The sequence below is a fragment of the Centruroides vittatus genome, unplaced genomic scaffold, assembly GCF_030686945.1.
Source record: "Centruroides vittatus isolate TY-2023 unplaced genomic scaffold, ASM3068694v2 contig_361, whole genome shotgun sequence".
Taxonomy (NCBI): domain Eukaryota; kingdom Metazoa; phylum Arthropoda; class Arachnida; order Scorpiones; family Buthidae; genus Centruroides; species Centruroides vittatus.
Window position 1 is genome coordinate 1,709,990 of NW_027122185.1, and position 22,467 is coordinate 1,732,456.

The 22,467-nt window shown below is 28.4% G+C and overlaps 1 protein-coding gene, 3 non-coding genes and 1 pseudogene across 5 annotated transcripts; 3 read left to right on the forward strand and 2 right to left on the reverse strand.

Moving 5' to 3' along the window:
* Positions 1-5,242: 5,242 nt before the first annotated feature.
* LOC136975054 (uncharacterized) lies at positions 5,243-9,810 on the reverse strand. 2 transcript variants are annotated; one of them, XM_067270048.1, is made up of 6 exons: positions 9,626-9,810; positions 9,448-9,559; positions 9,109-9,365; positions 8,918-9,012; positions 5,548-5,727; positions 5,243-5,467 (listed from the first exon to the last, which is right to left on the reverse strand). In XM_067270048.1, exons 1-6 carry the CDS (start codon positions 9,696-9,698, stop codon positions 5,297-5,299), a joined length of 888 nt encoding a protein of 295 aa, XP_067126149.1. In that variant the 5' UTR covers positions 9,699-9,810; the 3' UTR covers positions 5,243-5,296. The 2 variants fall into 2 exon arrangements, with proteins under 2 accessions (XP_067126149.1, XP_067126148.1); XM_067270047.1 differs by having other exon boundaries at positions 9,617-9,810.
* Positions 9,811-16,360: 6,550 nt separating this feature from the next.
* On the forward strand, positions 16,361-16,432 carry TRNAH-GUG (transfer RNA histidin (anticodon GUG)). Its single transcript has one exon. It is a non-coding gene; the product is annotated as a tRNA-His (tRNA).
* A 2,581-nt stretch (positions 16,433-19,013) lies between these two features.
* LOC136975036 (nucleosome assembly protein 1-like 1 pseudogene) lies at positions 19,014-19,755 on the forward strand (annotated as a pseudogene).
* Positions 19,756-21,902: 2,147 nt separating this feature from the next.
* Positions 21,903-21,974, forward strand: TRNAH-GUG (transfer RNA histidin (anticodon GUG)). Its single transcript has one exon. It is a non-coding gene; the product is annotated as a tRNA-His (tRNA).
* Positions 21,975-22,371: 397 nt separating this feature from the next.
* TRNAH-GUG (transfer RNA histidin (anticodon GUG)) lies at positions 22,372-22,443 on the reverse strand. The gene has a single exon. It is a non-coding gene; the product is annotated as a tRNA-His (tRNA).
* Positions 22,444-22,467: the final 24 nt, after the last annotated feature.

The following is a 22,467-nucleotide window of genomic DNA, read 5'->3' on the forward strand; positions in this document are numbered from 1 at the left end:
ACTAGACGGAAAAGGCAATCGTTTTCGTCGAAGAACACCACACGTACTGTACACACAGTTCAACAAGCCAGAGAGAAATCAGCAGTGACGAATTTACAGAAATGGTAGCGGATTAACGCAAGTATCATGCATGATTGGAGAGAAAATGGATGATAGGAAGCACGGCGGTTCCACAAGGAATACCGAATTTATATAAAATTGGTCCTTCTATCGTACATCCGACTAGTCTTGCACCTCTGTCCTCACTTCCCGATTAGTCTCTTATCTGTCATTGGTCGACGCCTTAAGTACTTCAAGGGAATCCGCATTCTTTTTAGTACATTGTGAGATCGGGGTCAGTGAGACTTCGCCCACTGTCTAGGATGGCTTTAATGTTATGTTATAGAAAGATCGAAAGACGTAGGGTCTTTCGTCTTATCAGGATTCCTGACACTAGTTAAGATAGGATTCGCGTCTTAACCCGCGAGCTATTCAATGGATTAATCTTTAATATTAAGTATCGAGGATCGTATTCGTATTGTCGAGTGGTGGAGGTGTCGTGTCGATTCGCTCGAAGGAAGCTCAGCTAAATCCCTTTTATAAACTAAACTATTTATTGATATATTTCGCAAAGCTGTTCCAATTCTATGCAATCTTTTAAGAGTTGTAATAAGCAGTAAATTAGATATGTTGCATTGAGGCAAATCATTTGGATTTTATAAGTTATGAGGATTGATATTCTGTGTGGCAATTTACCAAGGAGTTTTTATGTAACTTGTATGTAATATATTTAACAGTAATAATTAAAATGTATAGTGTAACTAATCTTCTATATGTGGATCTAATGTTCGAAGTAGAAATAAAGGTTTATTTAGTATTTACAGTTGTTTATTTAATTATTTTTTTTTTTTACTGTGCAGCTAAGTTTTGGGTTGAACGGACTTTTGCGTATTTGTACAACCGTCGTTACTTAAGGCAGGTATGTTATTTAATGTGAGATTGTTATTCTTTGCTTACAAACTTAGTTTGAACTTTTTACTTTACATTTTTTCGAATAAAATGCGTATTCGACATCATATTTTGCTTAATGAGTTTCGGAAAGAATGTAACGTCGTGCAAACAGTAAAAAATCCAGCAACAATTACTTAACTTTCCTGGCAACAATTAAAACTACGTGTGTGGCGCCATCTGTTACGATATTTTATTATTAAAAACTTTTCATATTTTTAATTATTGTAAAAACGCTTAATTTTGAGGGTACGGTTGGATTTTGTAAAAATTATAAATGCTGATAACGAGTAAAATCGTCATTAAGTTCGATCTTACTGGAGATATGACACACGACCCCCTTTATCTTCCCACCCCTTTGACCTTTAATCATAAAAATTTAATAGCATCAATCCACCTAATCTCCAAACCTCTCTGCAAAATTTCAGAAATTTTTGACAAAAGACACAAGAGTTATTAAGCTTCAAAGTGGATGAACAAAATCGTTCCCTACCCACTAACATACAGGGAAGAAACCCGAATTTTTTGCATTTCTCGACGTTTCAAGGTCTCCTGAGTTGAAAAATGTAAAGCTCTTGAGAGGTTATTTTTTATCGATTGCCATACTTTCCCTCTGTTATATATAACCGAAAAAGTAAAATTAATATGCGAATAAAATGAGTTTTTCAGGTGTTTAAATAATAATTGTTATAATGCATGAAAAATGGGTTTTCTCGCATCTGGTAAAAATTGTCACTGTCCTCAGCTGGTGTGTTTGTTTTCGTGTAAAAGAGCACCACATTCTGCCATTTTGACAGAGTTTGGCCGCTGAAATCTTCTTTCTTTCACTATAGAGAAGTATCAAGTTAAAGAGAGGTATCCTAATGAAATACAGTAAATCAAGATCAATTGAGGAACATACAAATGGATGTACAGTATTTAGCAAGTTTAAAGCTAGGTCTTAAACTTCTTCAAATCTGCCATTATTATTGAAAAAAAAATGCAAAGGGATGAATAGAAACAGTAGTTTTTCTTGTGTTTCTATTTATCCATGAATTCAAAATCATCAAACTTCAAAAATGAAATTAATGATTGTAAACAAAAGCATTCAAAATATGAGAGATTTTTAATGAAACTTTAATGACAATACTTTAACACAATTTTTAATAAAATAAGTTCTATAACATGACATTTTTAAATGAATATATTAATATATCATAATTAAGTGAACAAATAAATAAATATTCAATACATATACATTTTTATAACTGAATACGTGACTACTTTATTGCTTTATCACTAATTGATCCCGAGGTTATCATTTTTAAGCTATCTTATTGAAACACGTTGGATATTGTTTATTTCATTTATTAACTTAGTTTTTTTAATCTCTACGCGGAATACATTTAAAAGCTTTTATCTGTATAAATGTTTACATAAAACGTTAATAAATCTGTGTTTAAGCAATACAAAATGATAGACATCTTATCATAATTTAAGCAACTTTCTTAAATATCTTATTGTTCCAGAACTTGATTCACAGATTTAAAATCATTTTATAATCATCAAGGATAATTGTTTTTTAATTAATTCTGTTGTTGTAAACTATTTTGAAATGCTAATTATTCGACATTTTAAACAAAATTTTGGATTTTTTATGCGTATATTTTGCTGTTTTTCAAATATTTAGGAATAGTCTTTATCATGACCTCGCATTGATAAAATTACATTTGATTAATATTAGACCCGGTCTACTATGATTCAGTTCTGGCATTTTTACGAATATCTGAAAAACACTTCCTACAAATTATTCATTCTATTTTTTTTTTTTTTTTAATACGCAAGAAATGCATCTTTTTATTTTTGTCAAATTTTTATTATTTAGGAAATATAATACAGTTTTTGGCATTGTTTTGTTTTTGAATATACAGAAAGGATTCAAAGAAGTAAGGGCCTAACCCTCTTTCGACTTCTAATATCTATTCAATAATAAAATGTTTCATTCTATTATACAGAAGAAAAAACTAGCTATGTTTCAGACAGGTATGTAAATAATTATAGCTCTGATCCGACTGCATGCCTTAAAATTGCTATTCTCTAGTAGCTTATAAAAGACTCACAGAGGCTCATCCATTGCGTTTAAAATTTCTGCTTCGTGTCTACGTGTTTCACCGAATTTCTGCTTCTGGGCCATTTCGTCGAACGATCCAGATAATGAACCGGTAAATTTATTCGATGTTAATCCCTTATGTGGTTTGATATTCGAATAAGTAACGTAAGTCTTCTGTTGCAATTGAATACCGTATCTTCGGTATTATCGAAAATAGTTTAGTCTGGAATCTTAGAACCTTGTCTTTTCCTTGTGCCATTCGCAGGTAACTAGCAGAGGCAATTTGCATGCGCGATAACTGCTATGCAGTATATCATCAGTACCCCAATATCGTCATCTTCCTTTGTAGTGGTGATGTGATAAAGAAGTATGGAGCTAGTGAATGCTACGGATTGAAAGATCAACGAATTTAGCAACAAATTCGGATTCCGTTTGGAAACTAATGACTACCGTGTGAAAGATCACTGGGAAGATTGAAGCCCCGAGTGGCACATTACTCCTACTGATGACTGCTAGTCTAGGGAATCATCTGACATGACCGTCGGTCATCCTAGTCACGATGAGTGGGACTTCGACGGTATAACGGTAGGCTCAGGAAATTCTGCGCCTTCGTGTGTTGCTTTTTATAGCAGACTTACAAACAGTAACTTTCCAGCCTCACACAACAAGGATTTTTCAGGAATGTCTCCGTTATTCACACTTCCTTGGAGTTCCCGGTCTCCAGATTTATAGCCCATTGAACATTTATGGGATCAGATAGAACATCACCTTCGACCATCTACAACTAAGAGGTAGATGAAGCGGCAGTTGTAACATGTGTGAGCAAATCTTGGCGCAGGATGACCTACGGTGTCTGTAAGCCTCCACGCCCCACTGGAAAGCCGCACGTAATCAGGCAAGAGGAATTCCTGCAAGGTATTAAAAGTTGCTTTAAATTGTGTTGTTGTTCTACAGGAATTATCCCTTTGCTATGATATTGTAATCACATTCTATCATTGTCATTACGTTCGTACCAAAAGTTTCATCCGATTCCAGTCGGCGCCTCCTTCTTAGTGCCTAACTTTTTTGTCAATGTATGTATATAGCCTAATAAAACAAGTAGAATTAACTGGCATTGCCCGGATTAAAAAGTAACCAAACTTTTTATGGGTTTCTCTAGGTTAACAAAGACGAAAATTTTGCTAAATAATTCTATTATTTACCAATGCATAGTCAGAGAATCTCAGAAAGTCCCGTGTACATAATTAGGAGTGGGTGAGCGTCTTTTCAGTATTGTCATAAACATAAAGAGTATGTGTACTTCCAACTCTATTTGATTTACGACAACGTTTAAAACATAGATAAAGGCTTGTCCATGTCTTAAGAGTTGTCGATCGACATGGAAAAACTCAGCCGAACAAGAAATTGCAATCTCTTTAAATGGAAAGGATGTGTGTGATGATATATCGTATAAAAATTTCTCACAGCCAGTTGTGTCAAGAAAGATATTTGCAAACTCTGTTTTAGTAATTTATTAAGAAAAATATGTATTAAAAGTTCTGTGTAATAAAAGAAACACTCTAAAAAACTATAATAAAAGAATATCTTTAAATCCCGCCCACGTCTTGACCTTCGGAAACCAGCAAAGTCACAAAGTTCGAAAATTTTAATTTTATTCAACTGAGGTGTCACTTTAGCAACTTATTAGATTCCTGGTAAAAAAGCTACCCTATTAAGCCTCTTTGAAGCCCTCTAGTTAGTTCCTCCTTAATTTTTATAACACACAAACATACAGAAACACTTCCAAATACGTATACAGTTTTATGAAAATTTCACTATGGATACATCCATTTTCAATTATATAATTAACAATTTTTGTTGGATAAAGTCATTTAAAAATTATATTTTATGCTAATTTGTTGTTTAAATTTTTATTATTCATTTTAATATCAAGTTTTGATATTAGTATTAAAGTTTTAACATTTAACTTGATCATTCTTCAGAAACTAATCTTATTTTTCAACTATAAACATCGAAAGATTTTTAACAATTGCTTCTAATAATTATGATTATAAATGGTAAATTCATAAATAAAATGAAAACTTAATATTAATTTATTTTCAAATTTATATGGTATAATAAATATTGCATCAGTTTTGTTCGAAAACAAAACTCTAAAAACAAGAATGTACGCTCAGGTCTTTAATACTGAATATACACTGTACATTTGCATAAGCGGGACTATATTTGGCATAAACTGTATGCTATATCATCTGTATTTTCGATTCCGTTTAAATACTTTGATAAAAATACGCCGATATCTTCATTGTCTGTATTTGAAAGAATTTCCAATAGCATATTTGAAATCTCTTGTAATAAATCATCAACTTGTATACGGAAACTTGAGATATGCTAAATAATACAAAAACAATCTGTCAGTGTTATTAAAATTATATTATTAATATTTTTCTTTTTAATATTTAAAAAATTACCTGATTTATTTCTGTATTCAGATCTTGAAGTGGATCTTTTATAGAAACCATAAGCTCCAATACAGCCCATTTACCCCACGCAGTTATTAAAGCCCATAATTCGAGTATCTCCTCTTTACTTGTAGAAGAATATTGTAAATCCGTTAAGTTAGCGATACCAAATATCCTGTTGTAATATACCTAAAAATTTATAAAATTTTAATTAACGTTACGTAATTTATTTTTTTTTTTTCGAATTACTACGTTAAAGATTATCTTATCTTAATTAAATATACAAATAGTGTTTTATCAAATAATATAAGAGAAAGTTCCAACTGTTATTATAGAAATCAATATATATAAAATTACGTATCAAAATTATAGATATAAAAATACTTTATCAAGAAAATATTCCAAGTTTTGTAAAATTGATTGCGCATTTTTTGATAATTCTATGCTGGGGGCTGGTTTTTTTTCAAGATAAAACATCACTGGGGATAGTTATTAATATAATTAACGCATATTTTTAAAAGGAAAAAACATAGATAATTTTCATGAAATGATCATTTCTATGAGCAAACTTTAATATATGTAGATTAAAATTAAAGAAAACAAGAAAGTCATTAAATTAATTTATCGGAAGAATGATAAATTATTCTGTAATTTACTTAATAAATATAACCTTTACTGAAGGTTTTTCGGTAATTAACAGAATTAGACTACACTACGAGAAGTTAATTAAGTTTTACAAAGTTAAAAATGACATTTATTAAAATTTGTTTTGGGAACTTTTCATAATAAAACTTTTTTTACACTATTTATAAAGAGAATATATATACATATATACTGTTATAGTAAAGTTTGGAACATAGTAAATAGCTATAATTTATGATAGATTGTATATATATGTGTGTGTATATATAAAGATAGACCACGTGGTTAAACAAGATGATGATTTACTTTGATTCATTGTGTGAAGAGAAGATAAAGGATCTTTAATAAAATATATTATTATTATATCATTTAAAGGGGGTTAAATCTTTCAATTCAATTCTCTTTAAATACTATATTTTACACTATTCTTATATCAATATTTAATTTATTTTTCTCTTAAAGAACTGCTGTTTAACTCTGCCATATTAATTTGATTTCCTAATTTCTGAATAATAATCATTTTTCTGTTTTCTTAATCACAATATATTTTACGTCTTGGTTTAATTTGAACTAAAAATAAGCACTTAAGCTGCCATTTTGTATGAAATTTAATAATTACAAATAAATTAATTAATTTAGGATATTGTATTATATAAATGTTTTAACAGATTTGAATTTATTGATTATAAATTATATACTGTATATACTTTACAAATGAATAATTTCAAGCTCTAGTCAATAGTTATTGTACGCATTAAGATTTGAATTATCTTGACTGCCTGATAAAAATATCTTTAGATTCGTATAAATTATAAAGAAGCCACGATAATCAATTAATCATCAATTAATCGATATAATAACTATAATTATATATATATATAATGTAATTTTAATTCAATAGTTTTATACAGGTTGAATCTAACTAAAATTATGCTAAACTTAAAATGCAAGAAGTTAAGTTGTTAACATAATAGACATATCACAAATACAGGTAATAACTTACACAATACGTATAGTTTGAGTGAAAGGTAAAAGGTGTTGGCAATGTGTTACAGCCATAACTGGCTCCAGAACAAAAGGGACACGGGGCACTGCTATTGTAAGCACTTCCATTTTGTTGAATGCAAAATATACTCATATATTAATATTATTCAACTGACGTGCCTTATTTTGTCCCTATTTATGATTTTAATTTCCACTAATTCCTTTAAGGATTATCTCTACGTAAAGTTTTTTCATCATTTTATTGTTATTGTTAATGTGAATGTTTACGTCCTCAAATTCTTGAGTCCATAGACCTAGTCTAGGGTCTCGAGAGTTTGAGAAAGTGTGCCACTGTGTATTGTTGATTGTAATTTTGATTTATTAAAAACTAAATTAAATTAATGTGTTTATTTATTTATTAATAAATAAATATAATAAATCTGCAACAATTATTTGCAATAAGTTTGATTTCGTACTATTTTTCCTACTTAAATCTTTTCCTTTGTTATAATTCAAATAATAAAAAAAACATATCAATTATGTCAGTAGATATTTGGGAAATTCTTATCAGTAGGAATTTCCCAAACTGCCGCAACTGTTAGTTTAAATTGAACTTTAGACATACGTAAATTTTGTTTCACTTCCTTGTTATTGATTCGATGAAAACATCTCTTATTAATTCGTATGAACTACTTTATTGATTTTTTTATATAGACTATTATATAGCATAGTTCTGTTTGCAAAATCACTCTGTATTTAACTTTTCACACCAATTATGGTACTCAACTTTTTGTATATATGAAATTTTAATATAATAACAATAATTATTTTTGAGTGCCATCAGTGGTACCAAAATTCTTGAAAAAATTCATTTCTTTAATCGATTATCGGGTCAAATTGAAGCTTATCGGGGGTACAATTTTCAAATTGCGTATCTATAGATTCCCACTGTCGTCCATCAGTCTGTCTGTTATTTGTTAATCTCGAGAATGGAGTTAGATAGATAAAAATCCAGACCAGACAAGGAAAGCTTATTTTTAAATTTAAATATGATAATAAAAAAAAATTGCAGCACAGTATTGTGACGATGTCACAATACGTAATTGCTCGTATACTTATTGGATCTTCTCAGATAAAGTTAAATTCCTCTTGCGTGATAATCAACTCATTTCAAAACAGTTATTTGTTATTTTATAGTTTTGTTATATTTGTTGATATAATTATATATTGATATTAACTATAAGAAAAACTAAATTATTTACGTCAAGAACGATAAGAATTTTAAATGCAAATAACGTAGATAACAGTTAACATTTTTGAAAATAATTTGAAAAAAAAATATATCATATAAATTAGATAAAAGCGTAAAATAAATTTAAAGCAATTTTAAATTATTTACGTCTTATCATCACCAATTTTGACCTATGTCGCATTATTTCTAGACAGTTCAATTAACAGTACATCAAACAAACAAGTTAAGAAATCTTGTTTTCTGATTTTTAATTAGATCAAATGCATAAATTTATAAGAAACAATACATATAATTAAGCTATATCTAAATATATTTAATTATTTATATTTATGCAAATCTAAATTAAAAAATTAGAATTTTATTCTACTTATAACTTTCACAACTCGCAATATAGGAAACAAATTATTCTCGCAAATAATGCCAGATGTGCAAATAAAAACTTGTTATACTCTTTTAAAAAAAAATTAATTTTATATTAAAAATATTTTAATTTATTTATACCAATTTTAGTAGGTTCCTCTTCACATTTTCGTTATCTAACCTGGCGGAAAGGTTACGTAAATGAGTTTCGGCGAAAAAGAATACGGGGTCATTTTCTATAAAATTAAAAAAAGAAAGAAAGAATTATAATTAGAAACATGTTTAACATTAAAATTTTAAAAAATTCAACAGTAAATTAATAAAAAATTTACCATTGGCGCAGAAGAATATCTTTACTGTGTCTAGAAGTTCTTTAACTCTGTCTGATAGTTTTTGCCTAATTTCTAATTTCTTCAAAAGGTGTCCACTTCCCATACTTTCGATTTTCTGAACAAGTTCTTTAGCCTTATCACGCAGGCTTTTCAAAACTGAAAATCCTCTTAATATCCTTACATTCATTTCTGCCCAAACGTCCACGATCTGATTCAACAGATCCTGAATTATTTTTGTCTTTAGATTTGATTCCATTCTATAAAATAAACAATTATATTTATTAAAAAAAATTCTATTAACTCATTAAATATTTAACTATAAATTCTATTAACTCATACCTTAATAATTCAGGACTTCCATCCATAGAAAATATGGTTTCAACAGTGGGTATTTTATGGTATATGAGATTATGTGCTGTATCCATTACTTTTTTTACATGCAATTTTAGTTCTAAAGGAAAGATCGATTTAAAAAATAAATAATTAAAATTAAAAACAAAATACATACCAATCTCACCGGTTTCGGTAACATTTTCAGTAGTTTGACCTAAAGTAAATGTAATTAGAAGGAATAAGATTATTGCAATCATCGTTAGGTAGAGTAGGGAGATGCGTGGATGATTCCTGGCAGTCTGTATGCAGAAAGGAAAGATTAGCCTTGAGTGGCAACAATTCTACAAAACGACCGCGCAAGAATGGTGAGAATAATCAGCTGACGTACTCTATATGAAGGACGATTTGATAACTTCGTATTCATGTGATAATCTGATAATTACTTATTGGTTGTTTAACAGAATTTTTATTTTTCGGGAATAACATAGTTTCAAATAGTTTAATTCTTTCGGCAGAAATTACATTTATTTTTAAATAAATCTAAGTAATTTAGGAACGTTTTCTTACATTTATTTATAAGATTTATAAGAAATTTCTCTGAAAAATCGATACATTTTCCAGTTTTTCGGGGAAATTTCTTTTGTGATATATGTCGTAATATTTTTAATATTTAACATTTTTATTCGTGTTTATTTTCAACGAATTTGAAATTGTTTATATTACAACTAATCTTTATTTTTCGTACGTAATAAATATTTTACAAATTCTAGTGTATGAAATTCATATTTTTATTTGTTAGCATTAATTTAATAATGAGTTGTTCTATAAATTATAAAAATTTTAAGATTTTCAGTAGAATTTCAAGAATTTAAATTGAATTTTTGTAATTTTCTATCTCCCAATATTAACTAATCAGATATTTAAATATGTATATAAATAGTAAAGCAATTAAAAATTCTTTTAAAAATTAAAAAATGAGTAGTTACATAGACTAAGCATTTTTTTTTTTTTTTTTTTTTTTTCAAAATGCCTAGTCTATGGACCTACGAATTTGTTTAGAAAATGTTGTTTTAAGACCTTAGATATGTATTATAGATTAATTTATTAAATTTAAAAATTAAATAATTATTTTTCTGCGATTTCTTGAAGGGCATTTAGTCGATAAGAAATCGATATATCCTGTTTCTATCCAAGATTAGACGAATAGAAGCATTAATTAATTATATTTTCATGTTAAAATTTACGTATCTGTTTTACTTAAAATACTGTGAAACAAGCAGAAAAGAATATTTAATATTTTCCTTTAAAGATTTTTTATTGTACAGACGTCTAGCATCGAAAAGATTCGTGGATTTCTTGTATAAAAAAAAGGAGAAAAATAATAAATTAAAATTAAAATTTAAACTTTTCAAACAGAAAAATCAAATAATAAAGTAGATTAATATATAAAGCACAGATCAGATCAAATTTTTTAATGTAATATTTTATTTGATTCAAATTTATTTTAGAAAAGTCAGTAGTAAGGAATGTAAGTTAAGTACTTAAATATTTAATAATTAAATTAAATTATTATAATAAGGAATTTAAAAAATGTTGGATTAAAAACAAAACGTTAAATGTAGGGCAAGAATTTTAGGATATTTTTAAGATCTTGAGATCCCTAGGAAACGTTAAAATGTAGGATAGTTGCTTAGATGTGTTTATAGATTTATGAAAAAGAAAAAAAAAAAAATATATATATATATCAAATACTAAAATTAAACATAAGGAAAGAAGGGAAAAAACTTACTCTTATCTATTTGAAAGTAACCAAAGTCTGATCTGTAAATATCGAGTTTCAAAATTTTGCCTTATTTACAGCTAAAATATTTGTATTAAAGAAATGTGTTTCTAGATTTATTAATATTATTTTAAGAATTATTAATAAATTATTATATTATTACTGTGTAGAATATTCATATTTATAATTTAATTAAACTAATTTAATATTATTTAATTTATTTATTAATTATATCTTGGAAATATATAAACATCTACTTGAAAAATATCAAGTGCATCGTCAATATATATATAAATAATTATTATAGTAATAAACTTAATTTTATGCTATATTCTAATTTAAGAAAATGGGAAGTAATTTATAGATATACATTTATAAAAAATATATTTATAAATTTATTAAAAAATAGAATAGTTCTTAGTTCATTTTAAATATTATTAATATAAGAATTAATCTGTTCCAGTAGACTAAACAGTCTGAAATCCTTGAATTTCTGATATTCAAGTATCACTCACTTTACTTTAATATTTAGTAAACAGATTATACAAAGATAATAAAAATTTATGATAGAAAAGTTATTTTATTTCGTGAATGGTACAGATTTTATTATAATAATTAGAATTATATAAAAATGATGAAACTGTAATAAACACGAAATTAAATAATAAACAATATAAACTATATCAGTGGCATATTCGGAGAGAGGTAGAGGAGAGGATCTTTAACCTAAAATTAAAAATAAATAAATAAAATATTACAAGAAATAAAAATTCCTATCCTTTCTGAAATATCTCTATAAGTCTTTTTAAATTTTTTCACAGTTATATCGTAGATTTACTTGGTACAACCATTTATATATAAATATATTGCGTGTATATATATATTTGTGCTCTTTGACAGCATATACTGATGAACAAAATTACGATTTTCAATACTAATATTAGCATAAATAAGTTTTTCGAACTATATTTGTTTTAATTATAATAAATAATTAAAAGGGCTCTATAAACTAAGTGACCTTAATATATGCTTAAGACCCTACGTGAGAAAGGTCTTAACGTATGTGTTCCCTGATAATCCTGCCTCTGGACCTATCTATAAAAAATTAGCACACAAACTTATTCTAATGTCCCTAATGAAGTGAATTAAATATGCCGCTAACAAGTAAGCATTATCATTGCTTAAATACTATATTAGTTACAATATTTTGAGAAATTATCCTAATGATTTTAATAATAGAATCTGATATAATGTAATGTATATTATATAGGTTAAATAATGTATATTACTGAACTTGCATACATGCGTACATACATATATACAGATCAGATAAAATATACAATAATTTAAAATAATTTATTGGATAAATATAAGATGCTTGAAAATAGAGAAATTAATAAACTAAACGAGATAATAACGTTATCGTGTTTGCTCCTTGATTAACTACAAGCTAATTTTAAAACATAAACTTATTTTTGTTTTTAATTTTAAATGGTAAACTTTAAATTTGTTTCTCATTTTAAAAATATATATATTTTTGCATTTATTTTTAATAATGTAATGTAGACGTCGGCTAATAAGCTGATATCTACATTAATTACTATTCCGGGGACACATGACTGAAGTCCGAGTTGGTTCCTCAGAAATTTTCATCGCCCGAATATGTTGGAACTCATCCCTCATCATCCGGCTTTATATACATATATAATGTAATTTTATTACATATAAGGTATATAGGCTATTTTATGAGAAATAGTCGCTTGAACTGAATAAATGAAAGATATTTATGAAGCCTATGTTTAAATTTAAACGGTAAAAACTTTAGATGTACGAGTATGTATATAATAACTATGCACAATGAATATCTGACACTTATTTTGGTTCATTCTTTTCTTGAAGAGGCAACTGTAAACGGTAAACGTTACCTTGTAACGCTACAAGGACAAAGAAATATTCTGTAATGCTGCAAAATAAATTTTAAAAAATCAATAAAAATAAACTTTTTACCATTTAAAAACAGAAATTTTCATTTTATATCATTATCGTATGTGTAAATTCCTTCACAATTCCTGGCCGAATAGCTGGATGTATCGGTCCTCCTCTGTTTTGTCCTATATATAATATATAGTGGTTCTATCAGATTAAATTCGATAATTATTAGTAATAACATTAGAAAAATTAATACCTTACAATAAATGTATTTACAAATGTTACAATGTAATTAATTATCATGATTAATACATGAGGAATATCATGTAAAGAGAAATTATCAATAAATTGATATGATATTCAGTTATTAATCAGATGTTAAAATCGTAAATACGAATGATTAATGTTAATGTTAATATTTGTGATTAACAGTTTAATTTCTTTCAAAGAATTATAATAATAATGATTTATAAGTTGAAAAAATCAGGATAAAATAGTAAGTTGAAGCGAAACTTATTTCTCAGGAAGTTCTTGTCTTAGTATAATATATGATAAGATAATTATAAAATTCAGAACAATCTGAGTTGTATAATAATGAATAAGCTCCTATATGCCTGGAAATTCCCAATAAAATAATATATAGATTTTAAAATATTTCCGTTTATTTATTAAAAATCACATCTAATTTTAGAATTTATTTTTTTTTTTTTTGCATTGGAATTTTTAATATAACTGCTTTATAAGCATTTATTTATGAATTGTGTGCAAAGTTGCAAAATGAGAAATTTTTAAATAGCTGGCAATTTATATTATAAATTGGTTGAACTTTGAATTGAAAAAAAAAAAAAAATTCAAATTTTTACCAATTAAAGAATATGTAGGCCCTAATGATTTATTTAATGATGATTTTAAAAATTTTATTATTTCCATTAAAATATACAATATTTTATGAAAACCAATAATTAATCTATAAATATTAGTTTAAAATTTCTCAGTAATCTTTCTTAAAATAATTTATATTTTTTATTATATTTTATAGATATACCGATAAAAGTTTCTATCGAAAAATAATATAAAATTAAAAAATTAATTAGTGTATATAATCACACTGATAACAAGAAATTATGAAATCAAAGTAATTTAAGGAAATATAATTTCCAGAAAATGAACAATGAAAGACATTTATAAATAAAATAATATTTTATTTATTTTGTTTTGTCTCAAGATAAACTTTTGGGTCAAAATTATGCGTCATTTGTTCAGTCTTTGACGTCACAATTTTTAATGTCATTTTAGAGTTCACGACTGAAGCATGATCAAAGGGGAATAATTTTTTTTTAAAAACAAATAAATAAATAAGTTTAGAGGAAAGATTATAACTCTCTCAAAGGTTATTTATAAGGAACCTATAAATATCTTAATGCTAGACCTAGATACAGAGAAGGGTAATAGAGTCATTTGATCCGGACCCCCAGATACAGAAAGGATTCAAAATTAAATTTTTTATGTAAAAAAAAAAATAACAAATATAAACTGAAAAAAATATATATTTTTATGTGTTTTTATTCATTTTATTCGTAAGTTTTTTTATGGCCAAGAGGTGTTTGCTCTTCATTTATGACTGATTCTGGCTTCATCTCACTTCTCTCATATCATACTTAATGCTTGCTTAATTTTTAATTAAAACTTTTAAAAACTTCATAAATGATTTTAAAAATTAGTTTTTAATAAAATTAAAAAGGTAAAGTAATATTTTAAAGTATTAGTTACCCTTCTTCTATTTAATGCAATAGATTTAACTGAAAAAAAGAAGGGGTTTTAACAAGTGAAGAAAATGGAGACATTCATCCCATTGGCCTAAGTCATGAACTGAAAGTAATATCCAAATTAGTACTAGAAAATATACTACCAATTGAAGTATTTCGTTACATTATTGAAAATAACAATGCTCCTAATGTTGCTATAGCCTTAAGAATATTATTGAATTTGCCTGTAACGGTAGCAAGGTGGTTTTTCAAAACGGAAGTTTATTAAAGTAATAGTGAAGTTAATATGACGAAGCTGTATATTCCGTGTTCTTTTATCGTGTAAATGGAGAATAAACTATTTAATGTTAATAAATACAACGGCCAGGACAATAACAAAATATAAGAATACTAGCGGGTGGGCCCGGCGTTGCCCGGGCAAAATTAACGATAGTGAAGATTAAGATTATTACATTATAGCCAATCTTACCCGTTTTCACAGAATGCAAGAATTAGGTCCCCCTGTTTCCAGACTAATTACAGAATTTTTAGATGGGTCTAAAAATGTATTCGATTTCCCGCAAAAACAAAAAAACTGCATCTACGTCTTGCACGTCGCTTTCTCTTAACAATTTCATTGTTGATAGTTCTATTGTTACGTAACACTTTTATTGTTGACAATTCCATTGTTACGTAACGCTTCTATTGTTACTTAAACACTTCCATTGTTACTTAAACACTTCCTTTGTTACGTAACACTTCCATTGTTGATGGAAGTGTTAAGCCTTATTCCTGTCCCTCTCCCCCGTGGGGAGGAATTTCGAAAAATCCCTTCTTAATGTGTGTTCTCGTGACGTACCCTAACTGTGTACCAAATTTCAACTTTCAACTCCTAACCGTTTGGGCTCAGCGCTGATTATTGTTATTATTATTGTCAACTCGTCTCGATTATAGATATAAATCCACAAATTTGAAGAAACTATATATTCTCTCCTTCACACATCAGAAGTATAAAGACTTTTATAGTTTAATGCCGCTTATTTTTATATTTATTACAGGAATAACCGACAAAACATTATAAATTCTGAGATTCTCAACGACAGAACAGACTACTTTTACTTTAAAATTTATCTTGTATACTAGTACTTTTTTTTAATCAATCAATAGGACTTATTATACTGGAATTATGGATGCAGATATTTAGTCTTACAGATCAGAAATAATATTTTTTATTTCTGATCTGTAAGACTAAATATCTGCATCCATAATTCCAGTATAATAAGTCCTATTAATTGATAAAAAAAAAGTACTACTATACAAGATAAATTTTAAATTACGATAGAGGACACAAAGGCGTAATAATTAGACTACTTTTACGTTTACACATTTTTTTTCAAGCTCCTTACACTTCAGTGACTTTAGATATTTATAGTGACTGAGAGTAATCTAAGGAAGTGTCTGAGTGGCCGTGATCGTCTAGTGGTTAGGACATTGCGTTGTGGCCGCAATAACCCAGGTTCGAATCCTGGTCACGGCACTTTTTTTTCAGTTAATATTAACAATTTATTATTTTAAAATGATAACGAACAATTAAAACTGTTTATTATTGGATCGATAGAAATGTGATTTACAATACGGTATACAAAGAATACAGTGATCTGTTTTTACATACTATTCTTCTATATAAATTTGAAAAAATTTATCCATGACGTTTTCGGAATGTATCTATTTTTAGATATTCATACATAGACCCGGATGTGATTATTAATTATGAATAATCACATCCTTATAATAAAATTATAACATGTACAAAAAATGTTTTCTTGGAAAGGATTTGTACTAAAAAAAGGAATTGTAATTCGTGTTTACACATTACTTTATAAAACAATCTGGAAGTTTTAATAGTAAATTTTAAAACATTAAAAAAAAAAAAAATTCTAATTATAATGTTACAACTCATTTAACACTTGATTTATTTTCCTAATCGATAGCTTGAATGAAGATAATGAATTGATTTAATTAATAATTAATATTCATTAATCATGCCTCATGTTAAAGTTATTTATAGTCATTTATGTTTTTTCTGAAATCTTAAAATATAGGGAAGCAATCTATTTTAGATAATTGATGAAGCTTATATGTTTAAAATAGATTTTTTTCTAATCCGAAAACATGCAATTTGGAAATTATTTTCTAAATCTGAAATTTCATATACAGACGGCCCACCAGTGGCCAAGCGGTTCCGTTCCCTGAACACTGGTTGTGGGTTCGCGCCTCTCAAGGAGGGGCTGGTCACGTAGACTTTTCCGGATTTTCTCCACGCGTGTAACGCCTGAATAGGAAGTCAGTTACCATTAAAAAAGACCTCCCGGAAGGCATTCTCCCTATGCAGATCACCCAAGTGTTACGTCGCCGAAACTTAATAAACAACCGATACAGATTAGGCTACCTTATATTATTTTGCTTAGTTGCTTTCTTCTTTCATCATTTTTTATTCATCAGAAAATCCTTGGATAGAAAAGGTTAATAATTTTTAACTATGCAAACACATATATATATTTGCACAAATAATACAATATATCATTACTTATTTATTTTCTCGTTGGGTAGAAAATGTATTGACATAATTCTTACGTTTAATGATTCTTAATTGAAATATTGATATCAAAGTATAGTATTATGTTATTTTTATCATTAGCGAATTTTAAAGAGACAGTAGAGCGTTGCCTGTAAAGCGGATGTAATACAGCTGAATAAGCAAACATAATCAATTTTAAATGAAACGGGCTATATCATTGGCATACTTATCCAACTCTATCATAGGCGCTTTACAGGGCAATTCGCTCTTTAATTCACTTAAAACGTTTATTAGAGCTACATAAAATTATCAAGAGCCCCCGTACATTAGAATATTTGGGGCACGTATTCCATTATCAACAAACGACAGAAAATTCACGAATTATAGTATATTCTGCAAATATAAAAGAAATTAATGAACGATAGTTGTCCATTGTCCCATGCAACTTCGTCACATGTGGACCAAAAGTTGACCTTGAAAACAAGGAATGATCCTTGTTTTCAAGGCCAAGTTATGATAGCTTCGATTGCAACCAGTGCCACCTTGTGACAGCGCTGAACGACATTGAATCATAATTTGAAGCTTTTAGCATAATGTAGGATGCCCTTTTTCGTGGTTTGTGCCCCCTTTTATATGGTCTGAGAGCGCCGTTAAAAACTGTATTTCTACTACGACTACGTGTCACCCAAAAAGGACATTACCTAATGAAGACTTTGTAACTTATATACCTTCCAAGTTCATCCCGATATGTTGGGCTTCATCACTCGACTTCATTGTGGGCTGGCCGAACCCACAAGGGCTTGCTAAAAATGCCTTATTAGAAACCACAAAATTGAAAACGTTAAAAAATACTATCTTTCAAGTGCCATCTGGTGAACTAAAACATTTCACATTATTATTATTAAATCTATTGTTTATACTATTAATTAGAGGTTTCAACTCTAATGTGAACTAAGTCCATATTATAATTTTTAATAATCTATATTTTATTTAATTTACGTGTATTTTTTTACATTTGGAAAGATAATGCATTACATTAAATATACATAATATCCCAGTGTAGTTTGATTTCTTTTTAAACTAAATTAAAATAATAATTCCTAAGCAACTCACTAACCTCTAAAACAGTGTTCAGTTTTAAAGTGATCTTAGCTCACTTTAAAACTAAACCATTCATTTTATAACATAATATTCATGGAAAAATTTATAAATTTATATTGTTGTTATAAAAATCCCTAACGTAACAATACAGTCGCTACAATATCATTACAATCCGAAAAATACTTATTGCTGGTAACAGTTATTACACATCTAGTAATGGAAATAATAAACGAAGATATAAAGCCTAGAGTAAATATAAAATTTTCGGATTTAAAACTTGATCCTTCTTATAACTATATTAAATTTTGTGGTAATATTTATAAGAAAAAGAGCCCAAAAATGAAAGAAAAACTCAATGCCTTACTTAAATTACAAATGGATTATTTTCATCAAGAGATGCAACGTTTTAAAGAATTACATTGTTTAAATTTGAAATTTTTCACAACTCTATGAACCAACGTTCAAGAAGAGATATGAAATTGTTAACGGATCGACAGAACTTGAACACAAAGGAACTTCAAAAGGGAATAATCTGAATTCCAAATATTCTAGAGAAACAGAAAGTACCTTTGATTTGTTGAAAGAAAGCACAAGTAATGCATCCTCAAATGAAGATAATTCTCATCAAGGCGTGCCTGATTTCTGGTTGAAAGTTCTGCTGAATTCTGATATAAAAGAGCTGATCTCTCAAGAAGATAAATTTATCTTGAAGCATCTTATAGACATCAGTGTAAGATACAATGAAGAAAAGCCCAATAGTTTCATTCTAGAATTTCATTTCAGTCCGAATGATTACTTCTTCAACAATATTTTGACTAAAGAATATGAGGTGAAATGCGATTTGAATCATGAAGATCCTTTCTTTTTCGATGGACCAGAATACGTGAGTTGCAATGGATGTATAATTGACTGGAAGGATAACAAAAAGAACACCTCAAAAAGTTTAAACGAGCTTATAAATGAAGAAATATCAGCGCCATCATTTTTTAATTTTTTCTGTAATCTTTCAACATTCGAGCATTATGATGATGATGATATTAAAGAAATGATGATGTTTGATTTCAAAATTGGACAATACATCAAAGAAAAAATAATACCAAAAGCTATTTTATTCTATAGAAACGAATTAAAAGAAGAAAGAAAGGCATTGAAGATCTTTCATCTGTTTTAGATTCAGTTGTAAAGAAATTTATCACTTTAATCAGAAACCCAGTTTACTAATGTTTAAATAATTTAAATCAAACTAAAGCAGAAATTATTTTATAAGAAATAAATTAAGCTACACAAATTAAAATGAAGAAAACGTAATTCAATAATGAATTCACTGAAAAAGAATCCGTTACATCCGATTACATTTAAAATATTTTAATAAAAATTATTATCAGAATTGATAGATTGAAATAATGTTTAGTAAACAATTTCAAATAGAACTGTTTATTAGTGTGATCAGTTTGAAGACCCGTTTAACGCGGCAGCTTACCGCTTTGGGGAATCGAATTCGAATCCATGTGAGGAACTGAAGATTATGATTAAAAGGCCATCTTAGTGTTACCAGTCTTTGGCATCTCAACAGAAACCTATACTTTAGTGAATATTCTCTTAAAAGGTATCCGGTTGAACCGTTTCTGAATTTGAAGTATAAGGTGTTCCGCGATATATTGGTAATATTTTTACGGCGTGTTCTAGAGGCCTGGATGATCCGAAAATGTCCTGTAAACACAAGGCTGGCTCAGAAATCGGTTCTTCGAGCCTGAGACTAAGGCCCCGCAGTCTCAAATTTCTAAGAGAATTTTAAATGTTTCAGAGATGTACAGTATTAATAAGGGAAGTATTTTAATTAAATGTATACTGATTCTCTCTGTTTTAAAAGGCGGTGGCAAATACAGGACACCACATTGTTAGTATTGGAGACATTTTGGGACTCACTAATAACTGTTTCTCTATGCCCGCAAAACCTCCAGCCGTTTCTTATAAACATAGCCGTTCTAATACATTGTTTTAGCATTAGAAGAGATTAAAGTTTAGACTAATATAGGAGACAGAAGATAGAGAGTAACTTTCAATACGATAATAGAGAGATTGCTGCCGAAGTATTCATCTCTAAAACGTGAACTTCGGACGTTCAGCGCCGCCTTCCCGTAAGCCTAGAAGTTTGACAATGGCGTTTGGAACGTGGAGCACGATTCAAATTTCTAGGCTTACAGGAAGGCGGCGCTGAACGTCCGACGTTCACGTTTTAGAGATGAATACTTCGGTAGCAACCTCTCTATTGTTTCTTCTGCTTAACTGCAAGAATTATTATTATTTCTTTTAGAAAATTTCAACGGAATGTGAGCAAATAAGTTAAATCCAGTTTCATACGTAAAACTTGTGTTTTCAGGAAGTTAGAAAGGTTTCTCAGCAGGTTTATAAAATTTCACTTAGCAACAGAACACAGTATATGCAAATACTACATGTTCTTTTATCATACAATTGTATTAAGGATTTTTGTTTTTTAAATACCAGATCTAACTTAGAAACTATTGGGAATATTGAGCAAATATTAAGGATCAAAAAGTGATGGTGTAATTGATAAACAATATGACGACACAACGCGTTCCTATTTCGAAATATTTTTTGCGCTCATTCAGTTATTCAAACGAGAAAAACACATTAACCTCGCATTTACTTATTTTCATAATAAGACAAATATTGTTAAAACTGTTTACATTAATATCCCATATCCCTTGATTAACGCGGTTAACTAATCCCTCGATGCTACCGCGTAAATAAAAATCGCGTTAACCAAATACGATATCGATATTAAGTGCAAACAGTTAATAAAGCCGCGTTAATTAAAACTTCTGCCGCGTATATAAACAGATCGCTGCAATTAATTTCGCGCTTTAATCAAATTCCGCGTTAAGCAAGAAATATCTGTAATTTAATTTTTTTTAATTAGATTAATAATGTCTAATTTTTTTTTCACTATTCAGATTTTTTCCGGTCGTTTGCTAGCATACGTGTTTTTTATCGTGTAAGTGAATAAACAATTTAATGTTAATAAATACAACGGCCAGGACAATAACAAAATATAAAAATATTTACAAATTAGAAGAAACTATAAAAGTCTTCATATTCTGTCCTTCACACATCAAAAATATAAAGATTTTTATAGTTTAACGCTGCTTATTTTCATATTTAGTGCTAGAATACATGACAAAATTTTATAAATTCTGAGACTCTCAACGACTGAACAGACTACTTTTTAGGTTTTCATATTTTTCACGCTCGTTACACTTTAGTGACTTTATAGGGAATAGGAGGAATTTGACAAAGCGTCTGAGTGGCCGTGATCGTCTAGTGGTTAGGACATTGCGTTGTGGCCGCAATAACCCAGGTTCGAATCCTGGTCACGGCACTTTTTTACTCAGTTAATATTAACAATTTATTATTTTAAAATGATAACGAACAATTAAACCTGTTTATTATTGGATCGATAGAAATGTAATTTATAATAGCCTATACAAAGAACACAGTAATCTATATTATTGTTACTTGTCTACTTAGACTTTACTTATTAATAGGACTTTATACTGGTGCTTAAACACCAGTATAAAGTCCTATTAATAAGTAAAGTCCAAGTAGACAATTAACAATAATATTCGAATTAAGGACAGTAAGGCTTTCACAAATACAGTAATCTGTTTCTACATACAGTATTTCATAAATCGATTTCTATCGTATAACAAACAGTTTTATTTGTTGGTTATTAACGTTTAAAATAATAAATTGTTAATATTAACTGAGTAAAAAAGTGCCGTGACCAGGATTCGAACCTGAGTTATTGCGGCCACAACGCAATGTCCTAACCACTAGACGATCACGGCCACTCAGACGCTTTGTCAAATTCC